The sequence below is a fragment of the Nothobranchius furzeri genome, chromosome 10 (assembly GCF_043380555.1).
Source record: "Nothobranchius furzeri strain GRZ-AD chromosome 10, NfurGRZ-RIMD1, whole genome shotgun sequence".
NCBI lineage: Eukaryota > Metazoa > Chordata > Actinopteri > Cyprinodontiformes > Nothobranchiidae > Nothobranchius > Nothobranchius furzeri.
This window is the reverse complement of record NC_091750.1, coordinates 66,955,875-66,972,275: the sequence shown is the minus strand read 5'-3', so window position 1 is coordinate 66,972,275 and position 16,401 is coordinate 66,955,875. Positions and strand designations below refer to the sequence as shown.

The following is a 16,401-nucleotide window of genomic DNA, read 5'->3' as shown; positions in this document are numbered from 1 at the left end:
AGTCGGTTTCAGAACCGGCCAGATGGGAGAGTTGTAAGTGGAGTTACACTCTCTGATGATGTTTTTCTCCTTCAGCTGATTGAGGATCTCCTGGATCGACTCATAAGCAGCGAGGGGAATCTTGTACTGACGTACAAAAGTAGGAGGGGCATTCGGGTTCGTCGGAATGCAAACCGTGTGCAGGTTTGTGAGTCCACAGACCAGGGAGTCCCTGGATAAGATGGACTGAAACTCATAGAACAGGCTTCTAAGCGCTGCTCTCTGCTCCTCTGACTCCAGCGCATCCGCTTTGTCAAGCTGCTGGCTGACTTCGGCCTCGAAGCCGTCATAAGGTTCAAAGGAGGAGGGTCTCTGGTGTTCCGGGCTTTCAACCGGTGACTCAGAGGGTTGAGTATGTATTGCAAAAACCGTTAGACACTGACCGCCGTCAGTATCTAAGGTTGCACTGCAAATGGGTTCCTCAGGAAGGGCTTCATGCCGCTTGATGGTAATCATTTGTGAGGGGAAAGTACTGAATGTGTCTACACCAACCTGTCTGTCGTTCAAGAACAACGGAAGTTGCCCGATCACGGGGACTGAAAGTTCGAAGTCATGGAATGAGCTATCTATCAGCATGCCCAAGGGCTTTCCTGCCGGCATGTGGATAGGACTCCGGGTCGGATTTTCGACCAACAAGTAGGCAGAACGATTGTTCAGCTCCAAGAGTGGCGTGCCACAGATGGCTAAGTTGAGCTCCAAGAAGTGTGGTGATGGCTCGAAGAAGGCCTGTGTGCCTGGCAGCTTCTGATGCTTCATCAGAGTCAGACGAACAGGCACTCCTTTGACCAGTGGGGGCAGAACCGTGCTGGCCTCAACCACTGCACGGCAGGCCTGTGGAATGGTCTGACCGGACAGCAAGTGTTCAGGGCCTTCTGAGCGAGGCTCAGAGGATGGTGTGGCTCGGGCCCAAAGGACTTGATTGCAAGTGTCCAGCTGGGCACCGAGTCGAACCAGCAGATCTGCTCCGATGAGTGCAGGTGGATCAAGCTGTGGTATGATGCTGAATGTATGTGTGAGCTGTCTTGCTCCAAGTTGGATAGTCAGAGAGCAGACCTCTGGCGCTTTCAGGAGCCTCTGCGACCAAGTAGGTGACAAGAGCCGATGGCTACGTGTCACACTGACCAGAAGGGGGTCCTTCTGACGCAGGTGTTCAAACGTCTGCTGGCTGATGGCTGACTTTTCTGACCAAAGAGCAAGGCGAGCATCTGAGATGTGGGTGCAGTTGATGGTAAGACCACCAACTATGTGTGGTGCATATGGCTGCAGGCTGACGTTCTTCAGCGAGCAGAGAAAAGATGAATGTGTGCGGAGCGGAGTTCCAGGAGCGGTTTCGTGCCTTTGCAGGCGGTCATCATCTGTGGGAGCCGTAGGGAGGGGCATGATCTTGGAACAAGGGTTTTGCTGCTCACTTATGCTGACTTCAAGAATGGAGGATGGTCGGCTGCTATCCGGGTTCCAGGGCTTAGGTGTGTCCACCTGGGCCCAAAGTTGACCCTTCTGGCAGTCGATGAGGGGAGCTAGACGTTGAAGCAGGTCCTGACCAATGAGAAGTGGTTCAGTGTCTAGCTGGCAGACATAAAATGGGTGAACCAGAGTCATGTCTTGGAAGGTGATGTCCAGCCACGCCCGGTGAGTGATACACTCCCGGGTCTGGGTGTAGCTGGTGATTTTCAGGTCACAAGGTTCAACCTGGACTGGTTTCCCGAGCGACCGCATGGTGTCAGACACGCGATGGAACAGTGTGGAGCACATCAGGGTGATTTCTGAGCCGGTATCCAGCAGAGCATCAACCTGTATGCATCCACCTACGTTGGTGTTACAGTACAAACGGCGAGCATGATCAAGGTTTGTTAAGTCAGCAAGGAACTTCAGAAATTTAGTATCAGGTTTCTCTGGGGGGTAGATTTCAGGAGACTCCTGTGATCTACCAGTAGTTTTTCCCCAGCTGATTAGGTAGGTCCTGGCCACGCTGGGGGGTTGAGCCACGCCTAGTCATGCGGATGTTGGCTCTGGGTCTGGCTTCTTAGAAGAAGACTTTGGTGCAGGGGTTTCTTCTGCAGATCTCAGCTGTTCCTTCTGTTTAGCTAGGAACTGCTGAAACATCACCTGGAGGTCGGCTTTGGTCAAGTACTCACCTGCGGACTTGCGTTCGGGACTTACCTGTTGGCGGCGCACCTTAAACCTTCCAATGTTCCAACCTACCTGCCGTTGGTTTTGGTTGGGCCACTTCCTGTCTGATTGTCCAGACCTAGGCGGGCGATTAGCACCCCCCTTCCCCTGTTGAGGAGATTGGGACTGCTCTCGCGGTTTAGCAGGTCTTGGTTTAGCAGATTTTGGCTTAGTGGGTGGAGCTTCTGTTCCTTCGAGCTCCAAACGCGGCTCGGCGTCGGGAGCTAGGTGCATGACGCGGTGATGTGCGTCAGGCTTTTGGGGCTTTCCGCCGGCTTCCCAAGCCTGTTGAGCGTATCTCCTAATCTCCTGAGTTGTCAGTTTTTTCATCCGACAATACACTGAGACTTCGGATCGAACACACTCGTGCAGGTTGTGAATGAACAGGGATCTGAAGGCAGGGTCTTCCTCGAGCCCAGGGCCGTTTCGACCTTGGAAATAAGCACTTTTGAGTCGGCGATAATACTCTCTGGGGGGTTCGTTTCTCCCGTGTTTGATGGAGAAGGCCCCCATTGTAGCTGACGCGGAGTCTGCATACGTGGCGTATTCATCCCTCAACGCTCGGCAGAGCGAGGAGTACCGATCTCGAATGTCAGGTGGTAGAGTTTCCATGAAACCATGCACCGTTCTAGATGTAGTTTTCCAAATTAGCTTGAGCTTTTCCCTTGAAGAGGGTGCTGGAAGATCAAGCAGACAACGTTCTATCTCCCTGAGATAATCGTCGACGTTGTATTCATTGGTGTTAGGATCAAAGCGTTCTATGTCTTTAGCTAGCGATTCAATTTGACGTACACGGAGCCCTGACTCACGGTACGGCGCGTCATCCTCTGACTCTGACCCACGGTCTGTCTCAGAGGGCGCTGGATATCGCTGGTGTGCTCTGGGCTCCCAATGTTGACTCCTGGGGCCCAAATCGGGGTCCGGCATGCTGTGGCGGGCTGCTGGCACGTCACGTGGGTGTCTTGGGAGGTCCTCCTCCCGGGGCACGTCTGCGTAGTGCAGCCTGCGTCTTTCAACTGGGGCTTCTGCGTAATACGCTTTGTCCGGGTACGGACTGGCGTATGATGCTTTGTCCTGCAGCTGGTTATTGGCATGCCGAATACCGGAGTAGCTAGGATGGGTGGATGGTTGAGGTGCAGGTTGGGGTGCATAACCCCAATCGGCACCTTGCACCCTTCGTGGACTGGGGGAGCGGTCTAAATAGAGGTGCCGCTCAGCTGGTTGACTTCTCACTGATTGAGAAGGCCGTGAAGATGAGGGTGGTGGTCCAACCTGGGGTTCGAGGGCGAACTGCCCTCGGCCCCTAGGTGGTCCTGAATGCCCTATAGTGTGTGTAGGGAACGGGGCCGAAGGTTGGGACAGATGAGCTTCATCTCTCCCCTGCGGCGTGCGTCCGTCCAGAGAGTCATGGTGTTTCCCCCCTTCCCACTGTCTGTTGTCATCAGCAGAAGGGGGCGGGGTCTTCTCCCCATCTTCCCCAGAATCGGTGCTGTCTTCCTCCTCGTCATCCTTCTGCCTTCCATTTTGCTGCCTTTCAGCTAGCATGCTCTGGAGCTTCATGATCTCTCGATCATGTTGGAGTTCTCTCTGATAGAGGATCAAGGCTAACTTAGCTAAGTGAACCTGGATTGGTTTTGTACCATCCGGGTTTTCTATTTGATCAATTACAGCCTCTAGCTCGTCGCTACGTTGTTCTTCAGTGAGATCCCTAGAAGGGTAGTCGGGTTCTCGAGCAACCGCTACCAGTTTGGACAATATTTGTCCAGAAAGTAGGCCAGGTTCATAGTCGTGGGCCGCAGCGCCACCTGGTTGCTGGGAGTTGGTCAGTTCACTACTCTGTCCCTCCATTTTAACAACCGAACCAAAAATAGCCTAGTAGAGCTTCTGCAGATAGCTCAAACTGCACCTTTTGGGCAGCAACTGCTAGCTTTGTAGCAGAAAAACACTAAATTAACCTTTGTGCGCACAGGTTTTGTCATGATCTGTGCTGCATAACGATCTCTGCTGAGTGTTTTACAGGTGGGTGTGTCTGGAGAGCCCAGCTGTGCCAAATCAGCTCATCAGCGATCAGGGGATTTAAGGAGCAGCTGGACATCTCACCATTGCCAGATGATACTCAGTCTTGGGTAGTTTCTAGCTCTCCTTTTGACCTTCCTAAGACAATTTTAGAATTACTTTGTCTATTTGTTCCTGCCCTTCTGGCAGTTAACCTGCTCTGCCCTCCTGATTCCTCCAGGTTCCAGTCATCTGTTCATCTCCACTCTCTGCTATATCTTTGGAACCATCTACCACATTCCAGTCCTGCTGTTTGCCCCTGATCGCCAGCTCTCCATCACCCCACCTATCCACCTGCAGCTCCTCGGTCTCCCCATCCAGCCAGGTCTGACTAACCCCCCCCCACAAAATACCGGATCATTCAGGAAACAGTAAGCCTTCTTATTTTTTCATCATCGTCTCACGTTGCTCCAGACTCTGACCTCTCTTCCTCTCTCAGACCCCACGGATCCCTCCAGTCCTGCAGAAGCTTCGGCTACCTCTCCCATTCAAAATAAATCATTTAAACTTACCTTCTGTCTCTCGGTGGTGATTCTTCATGTCGTGGGTCAAGAAATTACCCTCAAACATGACAGAATCATCTGGCCAAACTCCTGACCCCGCTGTCAAATCACTACCATCTGTTATATCCACAGCTTTCGCCCAACATGAACAATCCATACAGACTCTCCTCGAACATCAAGCCAACACTAACCAACGTTTGTTCCAGTTAGACTCCAGATTAAGGGAACTAAATGAAAAGCTATCTGTTCCGGCTGCTTCAGTTTCTCCACCTCCACCTCAACTACCTCCGGTTCAGCCTGGTCAGTCTACACATTGGCACTTCCGGGTTGCAGACTCGCCTCCTCCCGATACCTTCTCCGGTGAGTCCGGCAAAATACGTTGTTTTCTTCTCCAATGCATGTTAGCGTTTGAAAGAACCCCAGAAGCATTTATTAGTGATCCCGCAAAAATTTCTTACATTGTCGGTCTGCTCCGAGGTCGTGCCTTACAGTGGGCTGAGGCAAAAAGTCGGGAACCTAGTTTCCTTAGAGGTTCCTTAGACAACTTCCTCGTAGATTTTAATAGAACTTTTGGTAAATCAGAGACACCCTCAGAAATAGCCCGGGCCATTTGGAATCTGAAGCAAGAGAAGCAAACTGTTTCAGACTTTGCAGTTGAATTCAGAACATTAGCTATCACTTCTATTATGGATGAGGAGTCATTAAAAGGAGCTTTTACTCAAGCCCTCCACGACAAAATCCAGGACCAACTAGCCCTGTGTCCTGAACCTGGCACTCTGGAGGATCTTATCACTCTAGCTATTCGCATTGAGAAAAGAATCAAGACCCGTCCCAGGTCTGCTTTGCCCAGTTATCATACCCATCAGACCGCTCGTTCCACTATTCCTCCAGCTCTGCCGTCTGCTTTTGCTTCTGCCTCAATTCCTCCAGAGGTTCCCATGCAGATAGGCCGGGCTAGTCTGACCCCAGAAGAGAGACAACGTCGCATCTCCTCCCAACTGTGTCTGTACTGTGGTTTGTCTGGTCACTTTCTACCTAACTGTCCAATTCGCCCAAAAGGGAGAGCCCACCAGTAAGTCCGGGAGTTCTGGTGGGTAGCAGCACTAACAAAGAAGCCTCCCGGTGTGTATTGACCTGCTCTGTTTTTTTTAATCAGCTGCCTTTTTTAACTACAGCCCTGCTTGACTCTGGTTGTGAGAGGAGTCTTCTAGATCAGTCTGTGGTCACTAAACTGAGAATTCCAACGACACCTCTTCTCACTCCAGTTCAGGTTTCATCATTGGATGGCAACGCGCTCACTACCATCACCCACCGAACAGAGCCTGTCAAGTTGCAAGTGTCTGGTAACCACCAAGAAGTCATTTCATTTTTTGTTTTTCCCTCTCCTCAGTTTCCAGTCGTCTTAGGACATGAATGGCTTAGCATGCACAACCCCCACATCGATTGGAAGACTGGTCAAGTTGCTGCCTGGAGTCCTTACTGCTTGTCCCACTGTTTGTTGTCCGCTAGCCTTCCGGTCCAGGTTCCTGCTTCCAGTCCTCCACCCATTCCGGACCTTTCTTCAGTGCCATCAGAATATCATGACCTACAAGCAGTTTTCAGCAAAGATCGAGCTGCATCCTTACCTCCCCATCGTCCATATGATTGCAGTATCGACCTGCTTCCTGATGCCACATTCCCATCCAGCAGGTTGTACAGTCTTTCTAAAGCGGAACATGAATGCATGACCACATACATCTCTGAGTCCTTAGCATCAGGTCTGATTCGTCCATCCACTTCTCCCTTGGGCGCAGGGTTCTTCTTTGTTTCAAAGAAAGATGGTTCCCTGCGTCCTTGTATCGACTATCGAGGGTTAAATCAAATAACAGTCAAGAACAAATATCCTCTGCCTCTGCTTTCCTCCACCTTTGACCCTGTACAGAATGCAACCATCTTCACCAAATTGGATCTCCGCAACGCTTATCATCTTGTAAGGATCAAGGAGGGTGACGAGTGGAAAACGGCCTTCAAGACACCTTTGGGCCACTACGAGTACCTCGTTATGCCTTTTGGCCTGACTAATGCTCCCGCAGTGTTCCAGTCCCTGGTAAACTCCGTACTCTCTGACTATATCAATTCATTTGTCACTGTATACCTCGACGACATTCTGATTTTTTCCAGTACCCTTTCCGAACACCATCAACATGTCCGCGCTGTTCTACAACGCCTTCTGGAGAACCGCCTTTTCGTCAAGGCTGAAAAATGCGAATTCCACGTTTCCTCAGTGAAATTTCTGGGATTTGTTCTGGAGAAGGGAAAGCTGAGAACAGACCCAGAAAAGGTTGAAGCTGTCCGTGACTGGCCAACTCCCACTACCCGTAAACAGCTTCAACGTTTCCTCGGGTTTGCAAATTTTTATCGGCGCTTTATTCGTGGCTACAGCCAGGTGGCATCTCCCTTGACGCAGTTGACTTCTGTTAAAAGAGCCTTTGTGTGGTCAGCTAACGCTGAAGAGGCTTTTCAGGAGTTAGACGTTTCACTCAAGCTCCTGTTTTGGTTCGCCCTGATCCGTCTGTTCAGTTCACCATGGAAGTCGACGCCTCAGATTCTGGCGTTGGTGCTGTCCTATCTCAAATGTCACCTTCAGATAATCTATTACATCCCTGTGCTTTCTTTTCAAAGAAACTCTCTCAGGCGGAGCAAAACTATGATGTGGGAGACCGAGAGCTGCTAGCCATCAAATTGGCTCTGGAAGAGTGGCGCCATTGGCTTGAAGGTTCCGAGCATCCCATCAATATCTGGACAGACCATAAAAACCTTGCTTACCTGAAAGAGGCCAAGAGGTTAAACCCCAGACAGTCCCGGTGGTCCTTGTTCTTCACACGCTTCAATTTCATCATTTCCTACACCCCCGGATCAAAGAATGTCAAACCAGATGCTCTATCCCGCCAGTACGCTTCAGACAGAGACCTCGAACCCGCCACTATCCTTCCTCCATCTTGTGTTGTAGGAGCTGTTTCCTGGGACATCACCAACAAAGTTCTGGACGCCCAACGCACTGATCCTGACCCAGGTAAGGGTCCTCCCAATAAACTGTTTGTGCCTCAACAGGTTCGAGGAGCAGTGATCCACTGGGCACATACTGCCAAGTTTTCCGTTCACCCTGGAATTGGTCGCACTCTCGCCCTGATCCGCAGGTCATTCTGGTGGCCCTCCATGTTTAATGACACTAAAGAGTACATCAACGCCTGCCATGTCTGTGCCCGGAATAAAACCACCAATCAACCCCCGGCAGGACTGTTAAATCCTCTCCCCATTCCATCTCGCCCATGGTCGCATATAGCAGTGGACTTCGTTACTGGCCTACCCCTCTCCAAAGGTTTTTCTGCAATTCTCACTATAATCGATAGATTTTCAAAAGCCTGTCATTTTGTTCCAGTGAAATCCCTTCCATCATCCACGGAAACCGCTAACCTCCTCATAACCCATGTTTTCAGGCTTCATGGCATCCCATCGGAGATCTTGTCAGATCGCGGCCCCCAATTCCTCTCCAGGGTCTGGAAGGAGTTTGCCACCTTATTGGGGGCCCGTGTTTCCCTGAGTTCTGGTTACCACCCCCAAACTAACGGTCAGTGCGAGCGGCTCAATCAGGAGTTGGAGGCTATGCTCAGATGTGTCTGCTCTTCAAACCCTACCAGCTGGAGCACCCAACTACCATGGATCGAGTACGCGCACAACTCCCACGTTTCCACTGCAACCAGTAAGTCCCCGTTTTAATCATCCCTTGGTTACCAACCTCCCCTGTTCCCTTCGGATCTATCCTCCTCTGTCACAGTCCCTCAGTTTATCCGCCGGGCAAGGAGGACATGGATCCAAACCCGGGCGGCCCTTCAGCGCACCAAAGAGCGCAACCAACGGCTGGCAGATCGGCACCGCAGACCCGCGCCCGTGTACAGTCCAGGTCAACAGGTCTGGCTGTCAACCAAAGATATTGGTCTCAAGGGTACAACTAGGAAACTTTCACCTTGCTTCATTGGCCCATATCCCATTCAGGAGGTTCTCAGTCCCTGTTCTGTCCGTCTTGTCCTGCCCCCGTCTATGAAGGTCCACCCTGTCTTTCATGTATCCCTCCTGAAACCTGTCTCGTCCAGTCCGTTGTGTCCTGTTCCTGCTCCCCCTTCTCCTATTCGTCTCACTGATGGTGGACTTGGCTTTCGTGTTCGGCGCCTGCTGGACGTCAGGCCCAGGGGCCGGGGGCGTCAGTTCTTGGTGGACTGGGAGGGTTATGGTCCAGAACATCGCCAGTGGGTCCCCAGTTCCTGGATTGAGGACCCTTCTCTCATCAGAGACTTTGACGCCGCTCGGTCTTCTGCTGCTGCCTCCTCCTCCGCCTCCTCCTCCTCTGCGCGGCCGCCGGGTGTCGGCCTTTGAGGGGGGGGGTACTGTCATGATCTGTGCTGCATAACCATCTCTGCTGAGTGTTTTACAAGTGGGTGTGTCTGGAGAGCCCAGCTGTGCCAAATCAGCTCATCAGCGATCAGGGGATTTAAGGAGCAGCTGGACATCTCACCATTGCCAGATGATACTCAGTCTTGGGTAGTTTCTAGCTCTCCTTTTGACCTTCCTAAGACAATTTTAGAATTACTTTGTCTATTTGTTCCTGCCCTTCTGGCAGTTAACCTGCTCTGCCCTCCTGATTCCTCCAGGTTCCAGTCATCTGTTCATCTCCACTCTCTGCTATATCTTTGGAACCATCTACCACATTCCAGTCCTGCTGTTTGCCCCTGATCGCCAGCTCTCCATCACCCCACCTATCCACCTGCAGCTCCTCGGTCTCCCCATCCAGCCAGGTCTGACTAACCCCCCCCCCCACAAAATACTGGATCATTCAGGAAACAGTAAGCCTTCTTATTTTTTCATCATCGTCTCACGTTGCTCCAGACTCTGACCTCTCTTCCTCTCTCAGACCCCACGGATCCCTCCAGTCCTGCAGAAGCTTCGGCTACCTCTCCCATTCAAAATAAATCATTTAAACTTACCTTCTGTCTCTCGGTGGTGATTCTTCATGTCGTGGGTCAAGAAATTACCCTCAAACATGACAGGTTTTAGCGTTTTAAGATTGCACGGAATGCCGTGACTGACGCTTAAAATACTATTCCTTTCAGTATTTTAGCAAAAGCTGGTGCGTTGCCGTAGCAACGTCTTACAACACTTAGGTGTTAAATATGCTAGTTATTCCTTCAGAATATTAGCAAACAGGGTGTTATCAGTCTTTGAGTGAAGGTTTCAGTTAGTTATAATAGCCACTGTGAGTTAAAGTTGCTAAATTAGCAGTTAATTTTTTGCCTAAAAGGGTTAGTCAGAATTACTTACACACTGCACCTTTAATGAGGAACTGAATTTTAACCTAAAAGGTTAGCCAGAATTAATTACACGTTGCACCTTTAAGGAAAAACTGAATTTTAACCTAAAAGGTTAGCCAGAATTAATTACACGTTGCACCTTTAAGGAAAAACTGAATTTTAACCTAAAAGGTTAGCCAGAATTAATTACACGTTGCACCTTTAAGGAAAAACTGATTTTTTAACCTAAAAGGTCAACCAGAATTAATTTACACGTTGCACCTTTAAAGAAGCACTGAGTTACTGGTGAGAGTTCGATGCAGCTTCCTGCTCAGCGAAATCAGCACCACTCTGTTGCTGGTTCAAGGCTGAACAACTGATTATTTTTAATTCAAGCTCTTTGGATTTATTTGTTTGTTTGTGCCGGATAGAAATCTCTGTGTATCCAAGCCTCACACGGGCTGCACCAATTAATGTTGGGGTTATTAGGAGCGAACAATTAGTAAGCTTCAACTTACTTTTGGATTCTTCAATAAATTCTGTAAATATGGGAATATTTACTGATTTATTAATTAATTAAGATATTCTTAGATATACGGGGCACCATTCCCCTTCAACCAGGGAAAAATTGAATCCAAAACTCTTATCAGTCTTTCTTGAAGTTCGTAGAATCCTTGGAGCAGAGACTTCTCTTCGACACAACAAAGCTACTGGGGACGAAAATCTGAATTTTATAACGTTTAATTAACAATTTGTCAAATGAATAAACAGTGGCATAAATGACTAATAACCATGTGATATAATAAAAGGATGTATATTCAAAATAATGTTCAAGGTGTTTTGTGTGTATGTATGTGTGTGTGTGTTTCTAAAATGGAGTCTGTATGCAAGATGGCTGACCCCTCTGTCTGGCTAAAGTGTGAGTGGCAACTTGCACTTTAACTTCCAAGGCACTTAGAATCATCAGTAACTTAACCTTAAATCACTCAAAACATTTCAAAGGATCATGAAACAACACAAAGGATTAATCACGAATAATATCTTTTAGTTTAACCACGTGGCCAAGCAGAAAACATTTAAAGATACCAAACAATGATCAATAAGCAGTTTATTCTTTCAAAATGACCCGAAGGACGAATTGGGAGCGAAAGAGGAAAACACGAAGCTACTTTTTAAGCAATAGCCCGGTTTTATTGCTTATTCTGGACTATAGAGGAAACGGGAGGAGAAAAGGAGAGAGAAAAATGAGTTTTCTGATCACCAGAAGAGCGAGGCGTCCCCCGCTGTTATGATTTGACGGTTCTCCGTTTTTCTCCGCAGTTTTCAGCGTCATCCGTCGGTTTGATGCTTTCTCCATTGTTTGGCTCCACGAGTGTTTCTCCACGGGCTGGACACAAAGAGAACGAAGTTTCTATTGTGCTGAGTTTGACAACTTACAGCGTCTCTGAGAGCTGGATGGAGCTCCGCTCGTTCCCAGTCAGGTCCTGATGGAGTTCGAGTGGCTTTGTAGCGGTTTCGTGGCTCAACTTGGGCACTTAGAGCTTCCGCGTGCTCAAGTTGTTGGAGTGTTCGACAAGCGTGTCCTTACCGCCAGGTATCCTGGGCAAAAGAACGAGGTTTCTTTGTCTCATTCATGATTTATAGTCTTTGAAGTCGCGGGAAAGCTCCAAGCTCCCGCCTCCCGCACATGCGCAGAACGTGTTTCTGGTATTAAGCGGTGACATCATCCCAATGCTTCCGTGTGCAAAGCATCATGGGAAATGAAGTTTCTTGGCGCTGATGTGATTATTTGCTTTTCAGAGCAATTTAAGCACAGTCATTTTGGAGAAAATCACTGCATAGTAATTTCCTCATGAGGTCAGACACTCAACAAGAGGAAACTTTGCTAAGATAACAAGAAAAACAAAGACAGCTATGCAAAAGCACAAAAGAAGTCATAAAACAGGAACAAGCTGTTGGAATGGAGTTGTTAAGCAACTACTGAAACCTCAAGTAATTGGTGATTTGTCTAACTTCCTTTGGGGGAAAAAACAACTCCAATGCTCAGTGAGTTGACAGCAACAATAGAAAGGTTGGCCATATTTCTAGTCAGAAGATGAGATCCTCTTGTGTGTAGAGATGGGGAAATGTACTTTGAACGTACACCCAAAATACTTAGGCATCTATGTTTGGAACAAGATCAAATAGAAAAAATTAAAAGTTGCACTCAAGATCACAATGCGCAAAGTACTAAGTGCTTCTGACATTGCCTACCCTTCGATAGCTCAGTTGGTAGAGCGGAGGACTGTAGAGGCAGCTCAAAAGACATCCTTAAGTCGCTGGTTCAAATCCAACTCGAAGGAAAATGTTGATAAAGCTTCTTCATGAGCTCAAGCAATTTTCAGGTCGACATCTTTACAAAGGTGTGGTGACAGCTGATCACCACAGCTTACAGATGGAGCTGAGGAAACGTGCAGTGATCGTATAGTGGTTAGTACTCTGCGTTGTGGCCGCAGCAACACCGGTTCGAATCTGGGTCACGGCAAATGTTCCTTGACATTCCGTCTTAAATGTCGTTTCTTTCCGAGGAAACTTTGCTAAGATGACAAGAAAAACAAAGACAGCTATGCAAAAGCTCAAAAAAAGTCATAAAACAGGAACAAGCTGTTGGAATAGAGTTGTTTAGCAACTACTGAAACCTCAAGTAATTGGTGATTTGTCTAACTTCTTTTGGGGGAAAAAACAACTCCAATGCCCAGTGAGTTGACAGCAACAATAGAAAGGTTGGCCATATTTCTAGTCAGAAGATGAGATCCTCTTGTGTGTAGAGATGGGGAAATGTACTTTGAACGTTCACCCAAAATACTTAGGCATCTATGTTTGGAACAAGATCAAATAGAAAAAAATTAAACGTTGCACTAAAAAACACAATGCACAAAGTACTAATTGCTTCCAGCATTGACCACCCATTGATAGCTCAGTTGGTAGAGCGGAGGACTGTAGAGGCAGCTCAAAAGACATCCTTAGGTCGCTGGTTGAAATCCGGCTCGAAGGAAATTGGTGATGTAGTTTTTTGATGAGCTCTCGCACTTTTCAAGTCATCATCTTTACAATGGTGTGGTCACAGCTGATCATCACAGCTTACAGATGGAGCTGAGGAACTGTGCCGTGATCGTATAGTGATTAGTACTCTGCGTTGTGGCCGCAGCAACCCCGGTTCGAATCCGGGTCACGGCAATTGTTCCTTTACATTCCGTCTTAAATATTGTTTCTTTCAGAGGAAACTTTGCTAAGATGACAAGAAAAACAAAGACAGCTATGCAAAAGCTCAAAAGAAGTCATAAAACAGGAACAAGCTGTTGGAATAGAGTTGTTAAGCAACTACTGAAACCTCAAGTAATTGGTGATTTGTCTAACTTCTTTTGGGGGAAAAAACAACTCCAATGCCCAGTGAGTTGACAGCAACAATAGAAAGGTTGGCCATATTTCTAGTCAGAAGATGAGATCCTCTTGTGTGTAGAGATGGGGAAATGTACTTTGAACGTTCACCCAAAATACTTAGGCATCTATGTTTGGAACAAGATCAAATAGAAAAAAATTCAACGTTGCACTAAAAAACACAATGCACAAAGTACTAATTGCTTCCTGCATTGTCAACCCTTCGATAGCTCAGTTGGTAGAGCGGAGGACTGTAGAGTCAGCTCAAAAGACATCCTTAGGTCGCTGGTTCAAATCTGGCTCGAAGGAAAATGTTGATGTAGTTTTTTGATGAGCTCTCGCACTTTTAAAGTCGATATCTTTACAATTGTGTGGTTGCAGCTGATCATCACAGATGGAGCTGAGGAAACGTGCCGTGATCGTATAGTACTCTGCATTGTGGCTGGAGAAACCCCGGTTCGAATCCGGGTCACGGCAAATGTTCCTTTACATTCCGTCTTAAATGTTGTTTCTTTCAGAGGAAACTTTGCTAAGATGACAAGAAAGACAAAGACAGCTATGCAAAAGCACAAAAGAAGTCATAAAACAGGAACAAGCTGTTGGAATAGAGTTGTTAAGCAACTACTGAAACCTCAAGTAATTAGTGATTTGTCTAACTTCCTTTGGGGGAAAAAACAACTCAAATGCTCAGTGAGTTGACAGCAACAATAGAAAGGTTGGCCATATTTCTAGTCAGAAGATGAGATCCTCTTGTGTGTAGAGATGGGAAAATGTACTTTGAACGTACACCCAAAATACTTAGGCATCTATGTTTGGAACAAGATCAAATAGAAAAAATTAAAAGTTGCACTCAAGATCACAATGCGCAAAGTACTAAGGGCTTCTGACATTGCCTACCCTTCGATAGCTCAGTTGGTAAAGCGGAGGACTGTAGAGGCAGCTCAAAAGACATCCTTAGGTCGCTGGTTCAAATCCGGCTCGAAGGAAAATGTTGATAAAGCTTCTTCATGAGCTCAACCACTTTTCAGGTCGATATCTTTACAAAGGTGTGGTCACAGCTGATCACCACAGCTTACAGATGGAGCTGAGGAAACGTGCCATGATCGTATAGTGGTTAGTACTCTGCGTTGTGGCCGCAGCAACCCCGGTTCGAATCCGGGTCACGGCAAATGTTCCTTTACAGTCTGTCTTAAATAACGTTTCTTTCCGAGGAAACTTTGCTAAGATGACAAGAAAAACAAAGACAGCTATGCAAAAGCTCAAAAGAAGTCATAAAACAGGAACAAGCTGTTGGAATAGAGTTGTTTAGCAACTACTGAAACCTCAAGTAATTGGTGATTTGTCTAACTTCTATTAGGGGAAAAACAACTCCAATGCACAGTGAGTTGACAGCAACAATAGAAAGGTTGGCCATATTTCTAGTCAGAAGATGAGATCCTCTTGTGTGTAGAGATGGGGAAATGTACTTTGAACGTTCACCCAAAATACATAGGCATCTATGTTTGGAACAAGATCAAATAGAAAAAAATTAAACGTTGCACTAAAAAACACAATGCACAAAGTACTAATTGCTTCCAGCATTGACCATCCTTCGATAGCTCAGTTGGTGGAGCGGAGGACTGTAGAGGCAGCTCAAAAGACATCCTTAGGTCGCTGGTTCAAATCCGGCTCGAAGGAAAATGTTGATGTAGTTTTTTGATGAGCTCTCACACTTTTCAAGTCGATATTTTTACAATTGTGTGGTTGCCGCTGATCATCACAGATGGAGCTGAGGAAATGTGCCGTGATCATATAGTGGTTAGTACTCTGCGTTGTGGCTGCATCAACCCCGGTTCGATTCCGGGTCACGGCAAATGTTCCTTTACAGTCTGTCTTAAATAACGTTTCTTTCAGAGGAAACTTTGCTAAGATAACAAAAAAAAAACAAAGACAGCTATGCAAAAGCTCAAAAGAAGTCATAAAACAGGAACAAGCTGTTGGAATAGAGTTGTTAAGCAACTACTGAAACCTCAAGTAATTGGTGATTTGTCTAACTTCTTTTGGGGGAAAAAACAACTCCAATGCCCAGTGAGTTGACAGCAACAATAGAAAGGTTGGCCATATTTCTAGTCAGAAGATGAGATCCTCTTGTGTGTAGAGATGGGGAAATGTACTTTGAACGTTCACCCAAAATACTTAGGCATCTATGTTTGGAACAAGATCAAATAGAAAAAAATTAAACTTTGCACTAAAAAACACAATGTGCAAAGTACTAATTGCTTTCGATCTTGACCACTCTTCGATAGCTCAGTTGGTAGAGTGGAGGATTGTAGAGGCAGCTCATAAGACATCCTTAGGTCGCTGGTTCAAATCTGGCTCGAAGGAAAATGTTGATGTAGATTCTTGATGAGCTCTCGCACTTTTCAAGTCGACATCTTTACAATGGTGTGGTCACAGCTGATCATCACAGCTTACAGATGGAGTTGAGGAAACGTGCCACGATCGTATAGTGGTTAGTACTCTGCGTTGTGGCCGCAGCATCCCTGGTTTGAATCCGGGTCACGGCAAATGTTCCTTTACATTCCGTCTTAAATGTCGTTTCTTTCAGAGGAAACTTTGCTAAGATGACAAGAAAAACAAAGACAGGTATGCAAAAGCTCAAAAGAAATCATAAAACAGGAACAAGCTGTTGGAATAGAGTTGTTTAGCAACTACTGAAACATCAAGTAATTGGTGATTTGTCCAACTTCTTTTGGGGGAAAAAACAACTCCAATGCCCAGTGAGTTGACAGCAACAATAGAAAGGTTGGCCATATTTCTAGTCAGAAGATGAGATCCTCTTGTGTGTAGAGATGGGGAAATGTACTTTGAACGTTCACCCAAAATACTTAGGCATCTATGTTTGGAACAAGATCAAA

At 47.0% G+C, this 16,401-nt stretch overlaps 1 protein-coding gene and 3 non-coding genes across 4 annotated transcripts; all 4 read left to right on the top strand.

Moving 5' to 3' along the window:
• The first annotated feature begins 8,677 nt into the window (after positions 1-8,677).
• Positions 8,678-9,565, top strand: LOC139072128 (uncharacterized). The gene is made up of 2 exons (XM_070555397.1): positions 8,678-9,341; positions 9,452-9,565. The coding sequence occupies exon 1, from the start codon at positions 8,844-8,846 to the stop codon at positions 9,174-9,176; it is 333 nt and encodes a 110-aa protein (XP_070411498.1). The 5' UTR covers positions 8,678-8,843; the 3' UTR covers positions 9,177-9,341; positions 9,452-9,565.
• Positions 9,566-13,724: 4,159 nt separating this feature from the next.
• On the top strand, positions 13,725-13,813 carry trnay-gua (transfer RNA tyrosine (anticodon GUA)). The gene is given in 2 exon segments: positions 13,725-13,761; positions 13,778-13,813. It is a non-coding gene; the product is annotated as a tRNA-Tyr (tRNA).
• A 588-nt stretch (positions 13,814-14,401) lies between these two features.
• On the top strand, positions 14,402-14,490 carry trnay-gua (transfer RNA tyrosine (anticodon GUA)). The gene is given in 2 exon segments: positions 14,402-14,438; positions 14,455-14,490. It is a non-coding gene; the product is annotated as a tRNA-Tyr (tRNA).
• A 110-nt stretch (positions 14,491-14,600) lies between these two features.
• On the top strand, positions 14,601-14,672 carry trnah-gug (transfer RNA histidin (anticodon GUG)). Its single transcript has one exon. It is a non-coding gene; the product is annotated as a tRNA-His (tRNA).
• The last annotated feature ends 1,729 nt before the right edge of the window (positions 14,673-16,401 follow it).